Source organism: Triticum aestivum, chromosome 1B (assembly GCF_018294505.1).
Source record: "Triticum aestivum cultivar Chinese Spring chromosome 1B, IWGSC CS RefSeq v2.1, whole genome shotgun sequence".
In the NCBI taxonomy this organism is placed as follows: domain Eukaryota; kingdom Viridiplantae; phylum Streptophyta; class Magnoliopsida; order Poales; family Poaceae; genus Triticum; species Triticum aestivum.
The window spans coordinates 495,246,714-495,266,114 of NC_057795.1; the positions used below are offsets into that span (position 1 = coordinate 495,246,714).

The window sequence follows — 19,401 nt, forward strand, 5'->3', positions numbered from 1 at the left end:
TATACAAGACTTGTCTATTGGCAAGATTCGCCCAACGGAGGTGAAGAAGAGTACCTCGTATGTCCAAGTGGAAGCCTCAACTTCACGTGAAGGTGAACCACAAGTTGACTTGGAGGCATCCACAAGTGGGACACATCAAGATGATGAAAACGGGGATGTACAACAAGATGAACCTCGACGACCTCCTTCTCCACCTCCACGAGAGAACAACAACGCCAACAACAACGAAGAAAGACAAGAAGAAGAACAAGACAACGAAGAGGATGTTCCACCCCAACCCAAACAAAAGCTCTCACAAGTTCGAGCAAGAGTCTCAAGAGATCATCCCGTCGAACAAATCTATGATGATATTCAAACCGGGAGAATTACTTGCTCTAAAACTCGTTTGGCTAACTTCTGTGAACATTACTCATTCATTTGTAGCATTGAACCAATGAAGGTTGAAGATGCTCTTGATGATCAGGATTGGGTGAACACTATGCATGAAGAGCTACACAATTTCGAGAGGAACCAAGTGTGGACGTTGGTTGAAAAGCCCGATGAGAAGCACAACGCCATTGGAACCAAATGGGTGTTTCGGAACAAGCAAGATGAAGATGGACAAGTTGTACGCAACAAGGCTCGTCTCGTTGCTCAAGGCTACACGTCGAAGGTATGGACTAGGTGAGACATATGCCCTCGTTGCTAGACTTGAGTCCATTCACATCTTACTTTCTTATGCCAATCATCTTGATATCACCCTATAACAAATGGACATTAAAAGTGCTTTTCTTAATGGTGAAATTGAGGGGGAAGTTTATGTTAAACAACCTCCCGGCTTTGTAAATCCCAAGAAACCTGATCATGTTTACAAACTTCACAAAGCTCTTTATGGTCTTAAGCAAGCTCCTAGAGCGTGGTATAAATGCTTGACCAAATTCCTTATTGAACAAGGCTTTGGGATTGGAAAGATTGATTCTACACTTTTTACTAAAAGGGTTCTTGGTGAATTTTTTGTGTGCCAAATTTATGTGGATGATATCACATTTGGTTCGACTAACCCTCATTTTAGTGAAAAGTTTGAAAGGCTAATGTCGGAGAAGTTTGAGATGTCTATGATAGTGAACTCAAGTTCTTTCTTGGTTTGCAAATCAAGCAAACTAAAGAGGGTACTTTTGTTTCTCGAACAAAGTACACCAAGGACTTATTCAAGAAGTTCAACATGTAAGAATGCAAAGGTATGAGTGTCGATGTCAAAACTAGCGGATCTCGGGTAGGGGGTCCCGAACTGTGCGTCTAAGGCTAATGGTAACAGGAGACTAGGGACACGATGTTTTATCTAGGTTCGGGCCCTCTTGATGGAGGTAATACCCTACTTCCTGCTTGATTGATCTTGATGATATGAGTATTACAAGAGTTGATCTACCACGAGATAGTAGAGGCTAACCCTAGAAGCTAGCCTATGGTATGATTGTTGTTCTTGTCCTATGGACTAAACCCTCCGGTTTATATAGACATCGGAGGGGATTAGGGTTACACAGAGTCGGTTAGAGAGAAGGATATCTATCATCAGAATCGCCAAGCTTGCCTTCTACACAAAGGAGAGTCCCATCCGGACACGGGACGAAGTCTTCAATCTTTTATCTTCATAGTCCAACAGTCCGGCCAAAGTACATAGTCCGGCTGTCCGGATACCCCCCTATCTAGGAATCCCTCAGTAGCCCCTGAACCGGGCTTCAATGACGATGAGTCCGGCGCGTAGATTGTCTTCGGCATTGCAAGGCGGGTTCCATCTCCGAATACTTCAAGATAAATTCCGAACACAAGGACCATGTTCGGCTCTGCAAGACAAATTTCACATACCATCGTAGAGAGAACAATAATCCACGAGTCTGATCTGCTAACAACTCTTCGTAGCGTGACATCACGCCATGGCCCGGCCTTTATTCGAACTGTTTTTTACAACCAGCTACCGCACATGTAACGAGGCGGTTTCTTTGGCACATCTTGTCGAAGCAGAGATCGTGTCCCTCTTATCGTGGGATCCTCATCAATACGGGTATGGGTAACCCCACCACGCCTGTTGGCGTGACTCCGTGTTTTTAGGCAAGTCCCAAACGTTCACGTTGGGGACACTTGATATCCTCCCCCTTTATAGAGGGGTCAAGGCCTATCCCTTTCTTACCATGCTTGCGCCTTTCCGCCTCTCGAGTTCAAACACCCGAAGCTCAAGCTTAGGTACTTCGGATCTTCAATCATGTCCGGATCCAACCTTCAAGGTCGGTGGATGGCCTCCTCTGTTACAGAGGAGGACATTGCGAAGCTCAGGGAGGCCAGATATCTGACCGCCGATGTCAAGCACAGGCTTCCCGCCCCTGAGCAGATCATCCCCATTCCCGAACCCAACGAGAGTGCCGTATTTGTTTCTCACTTCCTCCGAGGCTTGGGCTTGACTCTTGATCCCTTCGTGAGAGGGCTCATGTTCTACTACAGTCTAGATTTTCACGATCTAGCTCCGGATTCCATCCTCCACATCTCGTCATTTATTGTCGTGTGTGAAGCCTTCCTCCACATCACCCCACACTTCGGCCTATGGCTCAAGACCTTCAATGTGAAGCCGAAGGTGATTGAGGGGTGACAAGCAGAGTGCGGAGGCACCGCAATAAGTAGAAACACCGATATTCCATGGCCAGAAGGTGCCTTCCCGGAGGTATCGGATCTGTGGCAACAAAGGTGGTTCTACGTCACAGCTCCCCGAGGCACAATGTGGGCGGCTGCCCCTGCCTTCTGCTCGGGCCCTCCGCCTCAACTGGCGTCATGGACCAATGTGGGACTGGACTGGGGGCCAGCTAATGACGTACCGACATTGCAGAGCCGTATTCGAGAGCTTCTTGAGAGGGATATCAATCTTGTCAAAATCATCCAAGTAATGCTGGTTCGGCGGATCCTGTCGTGCAAGCGTCGGCCTCTCCGGATGTGGGAGTTCAATCCAGAAGGTCCGCGAACCATTCAGCACTTCTTCGGCATGACGCTCAAAGGGATGTATAAGTTATTCTTCGGACCACAAGTGAGGTGTCCGGACACCACCGAGGATGCGGGCCTGAGCTGCCACCGCCCAGATACCCAAGTAAGTAACCTTGTAACTGAACACTTCGCATATGTTTAATACAACATTATTCTGAAAACTTGTCCGCGGCCAGGATTGGCTCATCAAGGCGGAGAGAATCAGGTGTCCGGCCCCACTTCCCAAAGGCTTGCCCAGCCCTGCAATAGCCAGGATGCTAAAGCGTGCATTGAGCCAAGTGCCCTCGAGGAAAGGGGAAGAGAAGAATAGAGGAGCCGAACTCCACACGTTGCACATCCAAACCGGGGGAATTACTGTCTCCGTGAAGGAGGATAATCGGGGAGGTTCTTCCAAGGTTCCCTCCCCTCGCGGGAAGAAAAGGGCTGCCTCCGAAGATTTGGAGACGGAGGTGCCTAAGCAAGGGAAGAAAGCTTCACCAGAGGGCCCTGCCCCAAAGGGCGTCCTCACCGCATCGTGCCTGCAAACGGGCCAGCCCTCCACCGAGCTATAAGTTAATGATAAACAACAAGCTATTGCTTTTTCCTCTGAGAACAATAACCCGGATCTATTTTTTGTAGTCCAGCTAGTAGCTCGTCTCAACAGGGTTCTTCTTTGGGGGATCTTCTTCCGGAGATGATGGAGAGTGAAACCCCACCTGCCTCTCCGCCCCATGGGGCAGGCGACCCTGAGGTGTCGTCATGGAGGAGCCCAGACCCGCTGAGGCCGAAAGCTGACACCTTGGCCGCCCCGAGCCCAGCACGTTCGACCCCCTTGGAGGGCGATGAGAAGGGTGCAGAACAGTCCAGTGCCCGGCCGAACATGCTGGCGAGCCTCCTGGAGCAAGCTGCTCTCTCAGAGGGTCACCATACGCTAATGGGTACGGTGTTGGAGAAGATTTCATCCGCCACAAGCGGGTTAAATGAAGCTTTTGGAAGTTTGCTCAAAGGCTTCGAGGTACGCAATAAAATACGTAATTTTTGATTGTACCGCACGCGCTAGGTGTGCTCCGTATAGATAGTAGCCCCTGAGACTCTGGTTGCCAGCCCTAGGCGGCAAAGGAGGATCACACTCTCAGGTAATGATTGTACTGCATTCATGCATAGGTGGCTAAGAGTCCGGCGATAGACCGGAATTCTGAATTCGCCAAACTGAGGCGACAGATTGATGTGGTGGATACTGACATCGCGCTTGTGAATAAGCGGCTTGACGAGTCACAGAGTATGCGCTCGTTTTTTCTCATTTGTTTTAGGAAATATGAAGAAGGATCGTAATATTAACATGATATGATGTGGCTGCAGGCGGAGCTACTGCCATTAAGGCCCTGAGGGTGGAACTTGCCCTAGCCAAGGAGCAAGCCCGGGTTAGCAATGTGGCTGCCCCAAAGGCAGCCGAAGACTTGAGAGCCGCACAGGCTGCTCACCACCGAAGCGGAGAAAAGATAGCCGAGATGGTTGTGGAGTTGAGGGACGCCGCCGGCCGTTATGAGCTTCTCGAGAAGGAGAATCAGGCAAAGGCGGCTGACCTGAAGAAGGCGCTGGATTCGGCTAAGGAGACGCGCTCTGAAATTAGAGACGCGCGGGAGGAACTTCGACAAGCTGGAGAAATCGCGGCTAGAAATCCCTATTTGTTGCGGATGAAGTTCTTAGATCCAAAGTATGCTCCTTTGGATCAACTTTGGAGCGCTGCAGATGAGTATGCGGACTTGGCAAAAAGTACAGCTGATGCGACCAAATTATTCAAGGATCATAAAGATAATGAAATAGAAAGGCTATTTTGGTCGCAATTTAGCGCTCCAACGCACTCGTTGCCATTAAGTGAGAAGATGGCCGCTATAGCCGAGCTCCATAGGTTGTCCGGTCTTGCAATGAGGTCTGTAATAGACCATCTATGGCCGAAGGGACCGAGGCCGGACAGTTACTTTGGTTTAGTGCAGCAATTGTTTGGCGCCAGATCGTGAATCGATGCCGTGAAGAGGTCGGTGTGCATAGAGGGTGCGCGGATGGCTCTTGCCCGTGTTAAGACATATTGGGAAGATATGGAGGCCACCAGCATTGCGACCCAGGGTTCGGCAGGAAGCCAAGACCCAGCCGAGCACTATTTTGAGCAGGTCATAGAAGGTGCCCGTAGAATAGAGGCTCAGTGCTCGAAGAATGTCATGTTCGAGTGACAAATTGATTAATTGTAAACAATTATGTGTGGAATATAGAGGTTGTGTTTATACTTTTGCCCGAAAGTGTTGTAATGCCTCCTGTGTGGCGGTTTATGTATTCATATAACCTGAAAGTTAGCAGTCGTTGGCTTTAGCCCCCATGCATATAAGCGGGGGTGTTTGAAAAAAAATATGCGTAATCACACTTGATCCAACGTCTTGGTCCATTAAGGAGGTGATCGCACGTCGAACCAGACAACCGGACTATATAGTTGTAACACTTTCACTTAGCCATAGGAGTTTAATGGTGGGGCTACTAAGTAGCCCCTAGTACATCCGCATGCATCCGTATAGGGGCGCGTATGTACGTGGCCGGGAAATGGTCCTTCGTTAATGAGGAGGAATCCTATAGATTCCGATGAGTCTTTGAGTGGTTGACCAGTCTCTCGCTGTATCATGACAGTCAGTTTTCGACTTTCTCTACTAAGGTGCTCATCTGGAATAACCAGGGCACAATCGCAGTAGTTCTCCTTTGGCCGCCTTAGCCGATAGAACGAAACGTAAGGCAGCAAACGCAGGAGCCGGGCAAACCCAACATTTGACCAAAGACATGATTCGGAGCTGATGCATATAAGGCCAAACTCGCGACGCCGAACACTCCCAAAGGTATTCGGGCTTTATAATATATACTGGGCTGAGCAACACCCTTGATTATGAACCTTGTATTTCCAGGTACATGCATTGATCTGTCGTGGCGAAATGCCTATAAGGCCAGTATCCGTTGTGGGTGTATTGAATACCCACGGGATGTCAAGCAACAAAAGATAGTAAAGAAGGTTTACACAGGGGCTTAATCTAAAGAGAAACCTTTGAGCGGGGCCCTGCTGCACGTCTGCGCCTTTGTCTCCATTATGCCGCATCCTGGAAGGGTGCCGCACGAATAGTGTCAGTAAAAACGAAAACTCATGCAAAAGAGTAAGCGTGTGAGAAGTTAGTTATTCTCAATGGATGTTAGAGATGCAAGATATTTGCCTATTGATGAGGCAAGCCAAATTGTGGGCTTTATTACATGCTTGCAGCCACTGGTATCATTTATGGGGATATATGTATAGCGCCCAGCTCAGGTTTATCTGGGCTGTTTGTTGAAGATGGTGCACTGGACTCGTCTAACCGTGTCCATGGTCTTGATGACCGATCATGCGTTCTGGTGGGAGAGGCCGCTTAATGTCCGGCTACAAGAGCCGCTGCATACTGCTCTGTGTTTCCACTAACGGTTATGACGCCACGTGGACCGGGCATCTTAAGTTTAAGGCAGGCATAGTTCGGTGCGATAAAGCCAGCGAAGGTCGTTCTTTCGGGTAATGCATGATAACCGTTGCTGAAGGGAGCGATGTCGAAGAGTAGTTCCTCACTTCTAAAGTTGTCGGGAGAACCAAGTGTCACATCTAATATGAGGGAGCCCCAGCAGTGGGCCTCAACGCCTGGTATCACTCCGTTAAAGGTGGTGCTACTTTGGCTTATTCTGGATGGGTCTATCCCCATCTTGCGGACGGTGTCCTGATATATTAGATTAAGACTACTACCGCCGTCCATTAGGACTTGAGTGAGATGGTATCCATCAATTATTGGGTCGAGCACCAAGGCAGCCAATCCTCCGTGCCAGATACTGGCCGGGTGGTCCCTGTGATCAAAAGTGATCGAGTAGGCCACCCAGGGGTTGAATTTGGGGGCAACAAACTCTGTGTGAGTTGCGTGGACCATGTTTACTGTTTTGACTTCTAGTGGGAATTTTTTCTGTCCCCCCGTGTTCGGTTGGCGAGGCTCATCCTCGTCTTCACTTGGCATTTCCCTTCCCTTGTGTTTGGCATTTAACTTGCCGGCCTGCTTTAAGACCCAACATTCTCTGTGAGTATGATTTGCAGGTTTGTCGGAGGTGCCATGGATTTGGCACAATCTGTCCAAGACTTTATCCAGGCCGGACGGTCCCTCTTTACTGCACTTAAATGGCTTCTTTCCTTGACCGGGTCGAGAGTCCCTGAATCCGGCATTGACCGCCGTGTTGTCCGGACTATCATCATTGTTCCGACGCTTGTGCTTGGTGCGTCGTGGCTTCCCGTTGCCATCTCGAATTTCAGATGTGCCTGGGTCACTGGTGCCTCTACGGGCCAACTAGTTGTCTTCGCCCGCACAAAAGCGGGTCATAAGGCTTGTTAAGGCCGCCATCGTCCTTGGCTTTTCTTGGCCGAGGTGTCTGGCAAGCCACTCATCCCGGATACTATGTTTGAAGGCCTCTAAGGCTTCGACATCCGGACAGTTGACAATTTGATTCTTCTTAGTGAGAAATCTGTTCCAAAGCTTACGGGCTGACTCTCCGGGCTGTTGTGTTATGTGACTTAAATCGTTTGCATCCGGAGGTCGGACATAGGTCCCTTGAAAATTGGCCCGGAAAGCATCCTCAAGTTCCTCCCAACTTCCAATTGAGTTTTCGGGGAGGCTCTTCAGCCAATGCCGAGCTGGTCCTTTCAACTTGAGGGGAAGGTATTTGATGGCGTGGAGGTCGTCCCCACGAGCCATGTGTATGTGGAGGATAAAATCCTCAATCCAGACCCCAGGGTCTGTCGTTACTTCATATGCCTCTATGTTCACGGGTTTGAATCCCTGTGGAAATTCATGATCCAGCACCTCATCGATGAAGCACAAAGGGTGCGTAGCCCCTATGTATCTGGACCTGTCGCGGCATGCTGTTGGCTGTTATTGCATCCGGTGTTGATTCCAAACTGGTATTTGATCAGTGTGATTGTTGTGGTGACCATAATCCCGCGTCGGAGCATGTCCTCTGGATTCGTAGATGGACATGGCCGCACCGACCTTTTTGTCCAGGAGCTCATGTAAATCGTGTGCAGTATCAGTGGCTGCTCTATCGCGGCCATGAAGTGGCTGGTCCGGCCGAGTGGTCGTATTGTTCTTTGGCGGAATGGGTGCTGCGGCTCCGTCGTCAAACTTGGGCAGTAGCTTGCGCTTTGGGTAGCTCTCTGTGTGGCGATCGTCGCCACATTTTCCTTCAATGTCTAGCACCTTATTCCATCTTCGGTTGAGCGTATCCTGTGCGGCTTTAAGCCTTTGCTTCTGCTTCTTTAGGCTCCTTGCCGTGGCCATAAGCCTTCTGCGAAGGTTATCTTGTTCCAAACGTTTTTCCGGCATGATAAATGCATCGTCAACCGGACTATCCACCCCTCCGTGGGCAGTTTGATGAGTTCGACCCTCAGGATCGCTGTGATCGGGCGTTTGTTCGGCGTGGCCTGACTCTTCTTGCTCCATTGCTGGGTTCATATTGTAGCCTTCGGAGTCAGTCGGAGTGTCATTTTTCCTTGCACTGTTATCGCTATTTTTACTGTGACTGGACTTAGAGCGGCGCCTGCGCTGTCATTTTTGTTTTTGTTCGGGAGGTTTATCCTCCGTTGTGTCCTTTTTGTCACCGTTGTCTTCCTTAGGCGTGTCCACCATGTAGATGTCATATGATGAGGTGGCGGTCCAGCGCCCCGTGGGCGGTGGTTCCAGATCGTCCCCTGCATCGACATCCGTACCGTCGATGTCGTCAGAGTCGAAATCAAGCGTGTCTGTTAGGTCATCGATAGTGGCTATGAAGTGGGTGGTGGGTGGGAGGCGATTTTCTTCGTCATCCGTGTCCCACTCGGGCCGGACATAGTTCGGCCAAGAGTCTTCTATCAAAGAGAAAGACTTTAATGAATTAAGTGCTTCACCCAAGGGGGAGTGCTGAAAGATGTCCGCGGTGGTGAACTCCATTACTGGAGCCCAATCGGACTCGATGGGTCCGGGCGCGCACGGTTCGGAACCCTCATCCGGACACAAGTCTCGGGGTCCGATGATGCAGATCTCCTTAACGGCGGAGTCTGTGTTTGGCTCTACCGCCGAAGAGTATGCGGCCTCCATGGTGGGGTCTATCCACCCGTCCTTGGATGACGCGATCTGCCCCGGATTTAGGTCTGGAGCCGCAGCAAGGGCGATATCCCGAATACTGTCCGATAGCAGATTTAAGTCATGCTCGTCATGACTGTCTGGCTCTCTTGACATAGGCCCGAATCCATCGAAGATCGAGTATCCGTGGATATCGGCTGTGTAATTCAAGTTTCTGAACCTGACCTGCTGGTCAGGGGCGTAGCTGTCGATCTGCTCCAGATGGCCAAGCGAGTTGGCCCGCAGTGCGAAGCCGCTGAACACGAAGATTTGTCCGGGGAGGAAAGTCTCGCCCTGGATGGCGTTGTTGAAGGTTGGGGGAGCCATCAAGCCTTATAGCGATGGCACAGAGGAACTCTCAATGAAAGCACCAATGTCGGTGTCAAAACCGGCGGATCTCGGGTAGGGGGTCCCGAACTGTGAGTCTAAGGCTAATGGTAACAGGAGACTGGGGCCACGATGTTTTACCTAGGTTCGGGCCCTCTCGATGGAGGTAATACCCTACTTCCTGCTTGATTGATCTTGATGATATGAGTATTACAAGAGTTGATCTACCACGCGATCGTAGAGGCTAACCCTAGAAGCTAGCCTATGGTATGATTGTTGGTCTTGTCCTACGGACTAAACCCTCCGGTTTATATAGACACCGGAGGGGATTAGGGTTACACAGAGTCGGTTACAGAGAAGGAGATCTATCATCCGAATCGCCAAGCTTGCCTTCCACACAAAGGAGAGTCCCATCCGGACACGGTACGAACTCTTCAATCTTTTATCTTCATAGTCCAACAGTCCGGCCAAAGTACATAGTCCGGCTGTCCGGATACCAACCTATCCAGGAATCCCTCAATGAGTACCCCCATACCTACTAGTGGACATCTTGACTTGACAAAGGATGGCGAACCGGTTGACCAAAAGGTTTACCGCTCTATGATTGGTTCATTGTTATATCTATGTGCCTCCCGTCCCGATATTATGCTAAGTGTGTGCATGTGTGCACGATATCAAGCGGCTCCCAAAGAATGTCATCTTAAGGCTGTGAAAAGGATAGTGAGATACTTAATTCACACACCAAACTTTGGCATTTGGTATCCTAAGGGGTCTGCTTTTGATCTTGTTGGCTACTCCGATTCGGACTATGCCAGAGACAAGGTTGATAGGAAGTCCACTTCGGGTACTTGTTAATTTCTTGGTAGATCTATTGTGTCTTGGTCCTCCAAGAAACAAAACTCGGTATCCTTATACACCGCCAAAGCGGAATACATTACCGCCGGGTCATGTTGTGCTCAACTACTTTGGATGACCTAAACTCTTAAAGATTATGGGATATATGTGAAACATGTTCCATTGCTTTGTGACAATGAAAGTGCTATTAAGATTGCTCATAATCCCGTGCAACATTCTCGAACTAAGCATATTGAAGTTCGTCAGCATTTCATTCGAGATCATGTTGCTAAGGGAGATATCAATCTTAAGCATGCTCGTACCGATAAGCAATTGGCAGATATATTCACCATACTACTTGATGATAAAGTGTTTTGCCGTTTAAGAGGTGAATAGAACATCATTGATGCATCAAACTTGGAGTAGAAACGCCATGTTATCTAACCTTGATATTTCTCTAAACACCATGTTATCTAAACTTGGAGTAGAAACGCCATGAGCCTTTCTATGACTAACCCTTGATATTTCTCTTATGATGATGGTCATATATCTTGGATATACTTGTACTCTTGCATGCTATCTAACCCTTGTAGGTACTTAGATAAGCCCAATTCTATGAGATTGCAACTCAATCACATTCTAAGCAATCCCTACATCTCCAAGTCTCTACAATATGGTGGTTAAAGACAAGGAAGCATGAATCCTTTCTATATATCCTTTGACAATTTCTATATATCAAATTTCATTTGGTATCAAACTTCATGATTGTCAATTTGGATACGCAAGTGCTCTTCCTTGCAAAACTAACCCATGTAGGAAGATGAACTCCAACTACAAGCGGTGCTCCCAACTCTTAATGAACTATATCAACTTTGAGCACCCTACACAAGTTCAACTACATGATCAAGATCACCACCACCAAGGTATGTCATTCCATCTTAGAGAAGCTTTACTCCAAGACATGGGTCAAAGCAACTCAACAAGATGTGAACACATCAAATGCTTAAACAAAAAATGGCAACCCCATTTTGAGCTTAAACAATGAGTATGACCTATGATCAAGTGTCTTCACTTGACTCCTAAGTCAATATGCTCTAACATAGGTGACTTTGTCACCGACCAATTCTAGATGAAATCCTCTAGTGTTTCTCTATGTTCTTGCATTTGTCTCTTGCTTGTTTTTTCCCTTTCAAAAAAAACTTCATCTAGATTTTGTTTCTTTTCTCTGCTATTTTCTGCATTCCCTGCATTTAATTCATTGCAAATCCTTTACTTAATTCCCTGCAAATCTTTGTGAGAACCTATTTGCCAAGTGAGCTGAGATGAAAAAATCCTTTCTCTATGATGAACTCGGCCTCACCGATCTTTTCTTTTCGGCCAGAACGAAATAACTCGGTGTTACCGAAGAAAAGGACTCGGTGTTACCGATTTCACTACTATGGAAACATTTTGCCATTTGCACCCTGCATATCTGTTCCAGCTCCACTCAATAATTCTTTTCCTCTATCTGCATCACATTCCACGTATTGCTTTGTCATGTGACTCAAGGACCAAACCTATTTGGCTTATACTCCAGAAGATCCCTTCTTGGAAATTGATGTCAAAGGGGGCGAGAGAGATCTCATCAAAGCTTATCCTATGGGCCAAAGAGACCCTATGGGAGAGAAAGATTTCTTAATCTTCCCAGATGCTTGGTAAACAAAGAGGAGAGAAGCCACATGTCTTTAAGAGGGGAAAGACATGTTAGTTGAAGATATTTCTTTGTGTCTTTTGTTCTGATTTTCTATTACCCTATCTTCTCCCATTATCCAATGTCAGATTCAAGGGGAGAAAGACATCTAAGGGAAGAAAATCTTTGGAATTCATTGCATATCTTTATTCTTGGGGACATGTCAATATCCAACTAGAGTACTAAGTATTCACTCTCTACATGTCATCCCAATCTTGGTACTCTTGTGGTTTCTCATTCTTCCTCTGTTCAGTAGATGTTCCTGTGTTATCTAACCCTATTTTCTCAGGTTCATCTCTTCCAAAGTTAGCTCAAGACCACGAGGTAAGTATATGCATCTCACTCATGTGCATGAGGATCTCTTGCTGGTGTATATATATATTGTTTGCAAGAAGGACTCATGAACATGTAGGTACATTTTATGCATTTTACATCATTTGCTCTGATGCATATAGACAAGATACATGTAACTCATTGCTTGCTCTTACATGCTTATGCTTTCACATACTCTTATGATCTATCTTCACATGATTGCATACATGTAGGGGGAGCTGATGCATGTTGCATGTCCTTCCAAAGCTTTACTTGTTTCACTTCATATCTTTATCTAAAGCTTTGATGTATGTTGTCATCAATTACCAAAAAGGGGGAGATTGAAAGCACAAGAGCTCCCCGGGTGATTTTGTTAATTAATGACAACATATCTCTTGTTGGACTAATACTTCTACCTAGCATATTTCACATGAGTTCAACATTGGAGTGGCAGGGCAAGAGGATGTGGAACTTCTTCAAGATGCTAAGGACAAACATTGGCAAAAGCTCAAGACTCTACATTTTCATTTTAGTGATCCAAGATCACATTGAGTCCATAGGAAAGCCAATACTATTAAAAGGTGATGAGGTGCTACTTAATGGCTTGCTTGCTCAAAGTTCTTAGTGATATGCTCCAGAGCCCTCAACCACTTTCTCATTTCCACATATGTTGTAAACCTAAAGTCAAACTCGGCCCCACCAATTTTATTCATCCGGCGCCACCGAGTTCACCTGACATAACCACTACCAAAAACCCTAATTAGTTCGGTCTCACCGATGGGATCTCGGTCTCACCGAGATGGCCTTGCAAACTCTATGTCACCTATTGCAGTTATTTCGGTCTCACTGAGATACGCAGTCGGTCCCACCGATTTTGCTTGACAAAGTCTCTGTTTGCTTATTGCTGAAACCGGTCTCAACGAGTTCACGCAATCGGTATCACCGAGATGAGGTTTTTCCCTAACCCTAGCACATCAGTCTCACCGAGTTGACCTTGTCAGTCCCACCGAAAACTCTAACGTTCATATTTTCAACCGTATCGGTCTGACCGAGTTGCACTATTCGGTCCCACCGAGTTTGGAAGATTGTGTGTAACGGCTAGATTTTGTGTGGAGGCTATATATACCCCTCCACCCCCTTCTCCATTTGTGAGAGAGACATCAGAACATGCCTAAACTTTCACTACTCATTTTCTAAGAGAGAACCACCTGCTCATGTGTTGGGACCAAGACATTCCAATCCAACCACAAGAATCTTGATCTCTAACTTTCCCCAAGTTGCTTTCCACTCAAATCATCTTTCAACCATAGCCAAATCTGTGAGAGAGAGTTGAGTGTTGGGGAGACTATGATTTGAAGCACAAGAGCAAGGAGTTCATCATCAACACACCATCTATTACCTTTTGGAGAGTGGTGTCTCCTAGATTGGTTAGGTGTCACTTGGGAGCCTCCGTCAAGATTATGGAGTTGAACCAAGGAGTTTGCAAGGGTAAGGAGATCGCCTACTTTGTGAAGATCTACCCAAGTGAGGCAAGTCCTTCATGGGCGATGACCATGGTGGGATAGACAAGGTTGCTTCTTCATGGGTGGAGCCCTTCGTGGACTCGCGCAACCGTTACTCTTTGTGGGTTGAAGTATCCAGCAACGTGGATGTACGATAGCACCACCTATCGGAACCACGCCAAAAATATCCGTGTCTTCAATTGTGTTTGCACACTCCAATGCCATCCCTTTATTTTCTTGCAAGTTGCATGCTTTACTTTCCACTGCTCATATACTCTTTGCATGCTTCCTTGAATTGTATTGTGAATGCTTGAAATTGTGCTAATTTCCAACCTCAACTTGAAAAACCTAAAAACTGCTATCTTTGCTTGTTGAGGGCCTAATCACCCCCCTAGACACCTCTTCTCGATCCTTTCAAGTTGTCAAACAAAGATCTAGTAGTAGGCAAGTAGGTTGTATGAATGTGAAGGTGTTCCAGCCCCACTCCTCCTCCTCTTACAAAACTCAACAAAGAGAATAAGGATATGTGTCAGGAGAGAGAGAGAGAGAGAGGGAGAAGACAAGACCATGATATACGGTAAGAAGGGGAGAGTTATATAATCTCAACATGTCAAAATGTTGAGACATATTCCTCGAGAATTCTCTATGGTCACACCTCACCTAGTGAAAATAATCATGACGTTAAGTGCATTGGTGATAATATGATTAACATGAGAGTGAAATGCACCATAGGTTCCAAAACTATTTTGAGTTGACTCGTGTAGGTCTTGGAACTTTGATAATTGCCATTCATGGCACGAAAGTGTAAATAGTGAGCCAGCTCATTTAAGTCCAGATCTACCCGGTGCAATTTGACTGTACCAGTTGGTCAGGATGGAGAGGATGGTGTGTGCAGCAATGAGAGGTGGCTCCTTCTTTGGCTTGGTTGTGGAGACAAAGACGCGATGTCTGGAGGTTGGAGTAAGATGTGGGCATATTGTAATTCGAGGTGGCCAATGTCGTGTGGTGCGATTCCAACCTCCATTACCCGCTACTCGACCCTTGTCCTTGAAGATGATGCACGCCTCTTGCGCTCTTTGGTGCGTTCTTGATTCTCGTCATGGTGGCCTACTTGTACTCCAAGGCTCCGGCCACAACTACATCGACCTCTCTACTAGTCGTTCTACGCCCCCCCCCCTTCAACTCCTGCTCCCTCATGCTTGAATCCACCTGAAATTGTCCGCGAGCTCGATAGCCTAGCCCCACCACAATGACGCTTTACACTTTGAGTAGACACAAAAAAAGCTCCCCACCAACGAGCCTATCATGCTCCAGAGCAACACATTTGATGATGACGCCACAACGTGCGTTGCCCGGAAAACGCCTTGCTTTAAAACTCAAGCTATGACAAGGATGTAGTCCTTCCTCGCATGTGCCACTCGTCGTTTGCGCCATCCTCGTAATTTTAAAACTCCAAACTAAAAAGCAAATCCAATCACGAGCTCGATTCCTCGAGGAGAAAGAAAACAAAGAGTAGGAGAACTAAGAAACATAGACAAATGATTCTGAGACTTCATTTAAGGGGGGCATAATATAGCTAAGGGGTTATTACAAAATATAAATCAACTGAATTTGGCAGCATTTTTGTTGCCAAGCCACCCATGTACGGTGTGTCACCGTGTCAACATCAATGCGTCAGATGAGACATTGAAATGGCGTTGCGGCGTTTTTTCAAAGTTATAATGTGAGAGACACTTGAAATACTTTAGGGACATATAAATACAATGCATTTCACTCTTCTTTTTTGATGGGCAATGCGATTCACGATACGAGGGCATAATTGTCTAGTTCAATTCACAGTTTATCAGATCAGATCCAAGCATCCAAGATCCAACGATCAACAACTCCCACGGCTCCACGGATCTCTGACCTTTATCTCCCGATCTTTCACACGCCGGCAGCAGCGCCAGCAACACATCCGGGGTCTCCCCATCATCTTCTCCGTCACACCTACCAGCAGAGGAGAGGAGAGGGATCTCTCCCTCCGCCTCCCCATCCCCATCCATGGCGGCGCCGAGCTGGATCCGGCTGCCGCGCGCCACCATAATCCTGCTCCTGCTCGCCATCCACCTCTCCCTCTCCCTCGCCGCCCAGTTCGAGGGGTTCGACTCCGACGAACTGCCCTCCGCCGCCGCCGCCGGCGTCGCGTCCTCCGACGATGACGACGAGGGCCTCGACATCGACCTCCCGCCCCCTCCGCCCATCACCGTCTCCGTCTCCGCTCCTTCCCCTCCCGTGACCACCACCACTGCCGCAAACCCTAACCTCACCCCCAACCCCACGGTCACGCCCCCGAATCCCACTCCCTCGCTCGACTTCTGGGACGAGGACGAGTTCGAGGGCATCCCCGTTCCAGAAGCGGCAGCCTCCGGCGACTCCTCCGCGCCGGCCGAGTCCGCCCCGTCAGATCCCTCCGCCGAGGAAGCGGCCGAGGCGGCGCCGGCCACGCCAAGGGGCCCCGCGGAGCTCATCCGCGCGTTCGCCGTCGAGATCGCGTGCGTCAGCTTCCTGATCTGCTTCGTGCTCAACTACTTCACTGGGAAGCGGCAGAACGAGGCGATCGCGCTGGCCTGGGCCACCAAGTTCGCCACCAGAGACTCCATCTTCGACAAGAACTTCAGCCTCCTTGGCACCGGCGACGGGAAGGATACGCCACTCCTGCTCAAGGAAGGGCAGGACGTGTTCAAGTTCTACGCCAGCGGCAGGCGCTTCTGCCAGGGGGTGCTCGCCACCATGGAGATGCGTGCGCGGCACGACCTGCTGTCCAAGCTGCTGGAGCTGGTCTTCCCCAGGAAGGACACCATCACGTTCGAGGTGGTGATGAACGAGGATGCCATGGACCACGTGATGGTTGCTGTGGCTAGGAAGAAGGCGGCCAAGGCGATGCAGAAGGAAGAGAGAGATCTGCAGAAGTTTGCCTCTGTTCTTGCTTCTGCACCCGCTGGGAAGAAGTGGATTGCAGATGAGCTTGCAGTGGTGGCCGAATCAAAGGAGGTTGCTGGGGATATGATCACTGAGGCTGTGCTAGATCAGGTGAGACTTTAATTGCTTACCTCCATTCAGAATTTGCATCTTATAGATACGGCTGAATTGGGTAACTGGTGGTAACATAGTTTAAACAGAAACAGATGTCCTGCTGATTTAGACTTTCCTTATGAAAGCATCATAGGTAATCTCAATTAGGATTGAGCTAGTATAACTTTTGAATTGTTTAAGAACAGCCCAGAAGGAGAAAGGTTGATTTGAGAACCCAACACACTCTCTTGAATTGTGATGTCTTAATCACAGATATTGGATTATGCGTGAGATAACTTATAAATTACTGAATCGAGCTTTAACTTCCAGAGAGAATTAGAATAAAACAATTCCCCATGTTTACAACTAATATTCCACGTGGGTAGCATCTTGTAAGATATTATATTGATGCTATATTATCAAGTAATGACAAAAACTGCCGGTTTTTAAGCTAGCAAGTATTGGCCTATCATGGCAATGTCTTTTACGTAAGGTTTTATTTATTTTGGACATGCCATATTTGTCTTGGGAATGGTTTTTTCGAGCAGCTTTTGCACATATGCAGATGTCGTGCTGCATGATAAAGCCTCATTTGGATATGGAAGGGGATAGCTGGAGCCTTAAAGCCTAAAACTGTACCCCAGACACCATAACTTTTGTGACTGAAGTAACTCCTCAGTTTTAATACATGAACAAAATTATGTGCATTTTGTAGCCATTCTGCTTGAGAAACAGATGTTTTTGTAGTTTGCTTAGCTTAGTGTGGGTTTTTTGTGTGTATAAGCTGGCCTTGGTATGATCAGCTTTATTGAGAAAGTAGATTTGATCTCAAACAGCAGGTACTATAAAAAGCAAGCTAGTTTTTGGCCCCTGATATTGGTTGTAAGCACCTAGCCATGAGCATAAGCCTGCCTAAATGATCTGCCATAAAATCTGAAAATTATCAATGGAATCTACTACGAGGTTATTGAATTTAGTGTGACTTTATGATGATTGAGCAAGTTACACAGTGCCCTACATCTATTTGATGTTCTCACAATTTTTTTTTCCTCAGGTGCTTGGTGAGAAAGCATTTGAGAAAATGGGGAAGTGGTTCATCTCACTTCATTTTTCAGATCAACTGGCAGGCTCTTACAAGAAAGTCCTCTCGTTCAAGTTTGTGCTGCCAGATGCAAACAACATGGCTGATATGACAAAATTAGTTGCTCTTGTGCCATTCTACATTGATTTGGTTGGACGCTACAAGCTGAGCTCACATGTAAGCACCAACTTTGTTTCTTCCTCTTGGTTCACAGGATTTCCAGTTATATTTTCTAAATCTTGCTATCCATGCTGAACTGCAGGCGCGCTCGAAAACTGATGCTGCTAGGACAAAGGCTGCCCAGGAGGCCTTCAGGGAGCTTCAGGGTGTCAGGCAGGAAACCCTGCTGAGGAAAAAGGCCGAAAAGAAAAAACTCATGGAAGAGGCAGAGGCCAAACTGAGCGCCGAGGTACTCCGGAAGAAAGAGGAGAAAGAGCGGAATCGGCAGATGAAGAAGGGGGCGCCCAAAGTTAAAATGCTGCGCTCTTAGTAACATCAATCAAGAATCTGTCATAGTTATTGGCTTTCGCTGTTCACTTGCGGATTAGTCTATAGTTCAGCATCGGCTAGACTCTTTTATGTTCCAATTTTGGGCCGTCAGATTCGCTGTTACGAGAATCAAGCGAAAGTAAGAAAAAAGGAGATGCTGACAAGATGCCCGGTGCAAGTGTTTTCGTCGCATGTTGGTGGTTCAGTCTATCTGATTCGGGTGCACAGCAGCTCATTTGTAAGAAAAAACTCAAGAAGACACTTCCCTGATTTGCTGTGTAATACTATGTTGATAGATCTGTGGTCAGAAACTACACTTGGTTTACATGGTTTCATGTTTAAGCAGCCGGCTTTGCTTGCTGTTAGCCTGTTGATGTTCACTTTACGCATATCCTTCACCCCACCCCACTGGCTGAATAACCGTGGTAGCATATGTTTTATTTGTTTCAGTTGCTTGTGCTATGCCTAGAAATAATACAGCAGAAAATAAATAGTTTGATGATGCTATACCGTGTTACTCCGTGCGTAAATAAGATCGTGGTTGATGGTATGCTATGCTCTGCTCTCCTTGTCTGTCTGCCGGCGGATTGTCTGGCGTGGTGCTCTTGAGGCGTGCACTCTGTTCGCCATCGCTGGAGCATTCTAGGTCTGCTTCAGCCTCTTCGGCAGTTTCTTCAGCATCTCCACCTCCTTCGCCCCCACCCCCCCTCCCTCTTCGGCAGTTTCTTCAACATCTCCACTCGTTCGCCCCCCCCCCCCCCCACCCCCACACACACCACACAGGGCTTGGAATAGCGCTGGCGAAAAAAAACGGCATAGGGGTGTCGCTTTCCCAACTGCCGCCCTAAGGTCGCCCCAGATGCCTTTTTTAAAAACCAAAGTTCAGCCAAACACGACACAAATTTG

The 19,401-nt window shown here is 47.5% G+C and overlaps 1 protein-coding gene across 1 annotated transcript; it reads left to right on the plus strand.

The window, feature by feature from the left end:
- Nucleotides 1-15,791: 15,791 nt before the first annotated feature.
- LOC123134575 (uncharacterized protein At5g49945) lies at nt 15,792-18,820 on the plus strand. The gene is made up of 3 exons (XM_044553803.1): nt 15,792-16,943; nt 17,980-18,183; nt 18,269-18,820. The coding sequence occupies exons 1-3, from the start codon at nt 15,915-15,917 to the stop codon at nt 18,494-18,496; spliced, it is 1,461 nt and encodes a 486-aa protein (XP_044409738.1). The 5' UTR covers nt 15,792-15,914; the 3' UTR covers nt 18,497-18,820.
- Nucleotides 18,821-19,401: the final 581 nt, after the last annotated feature.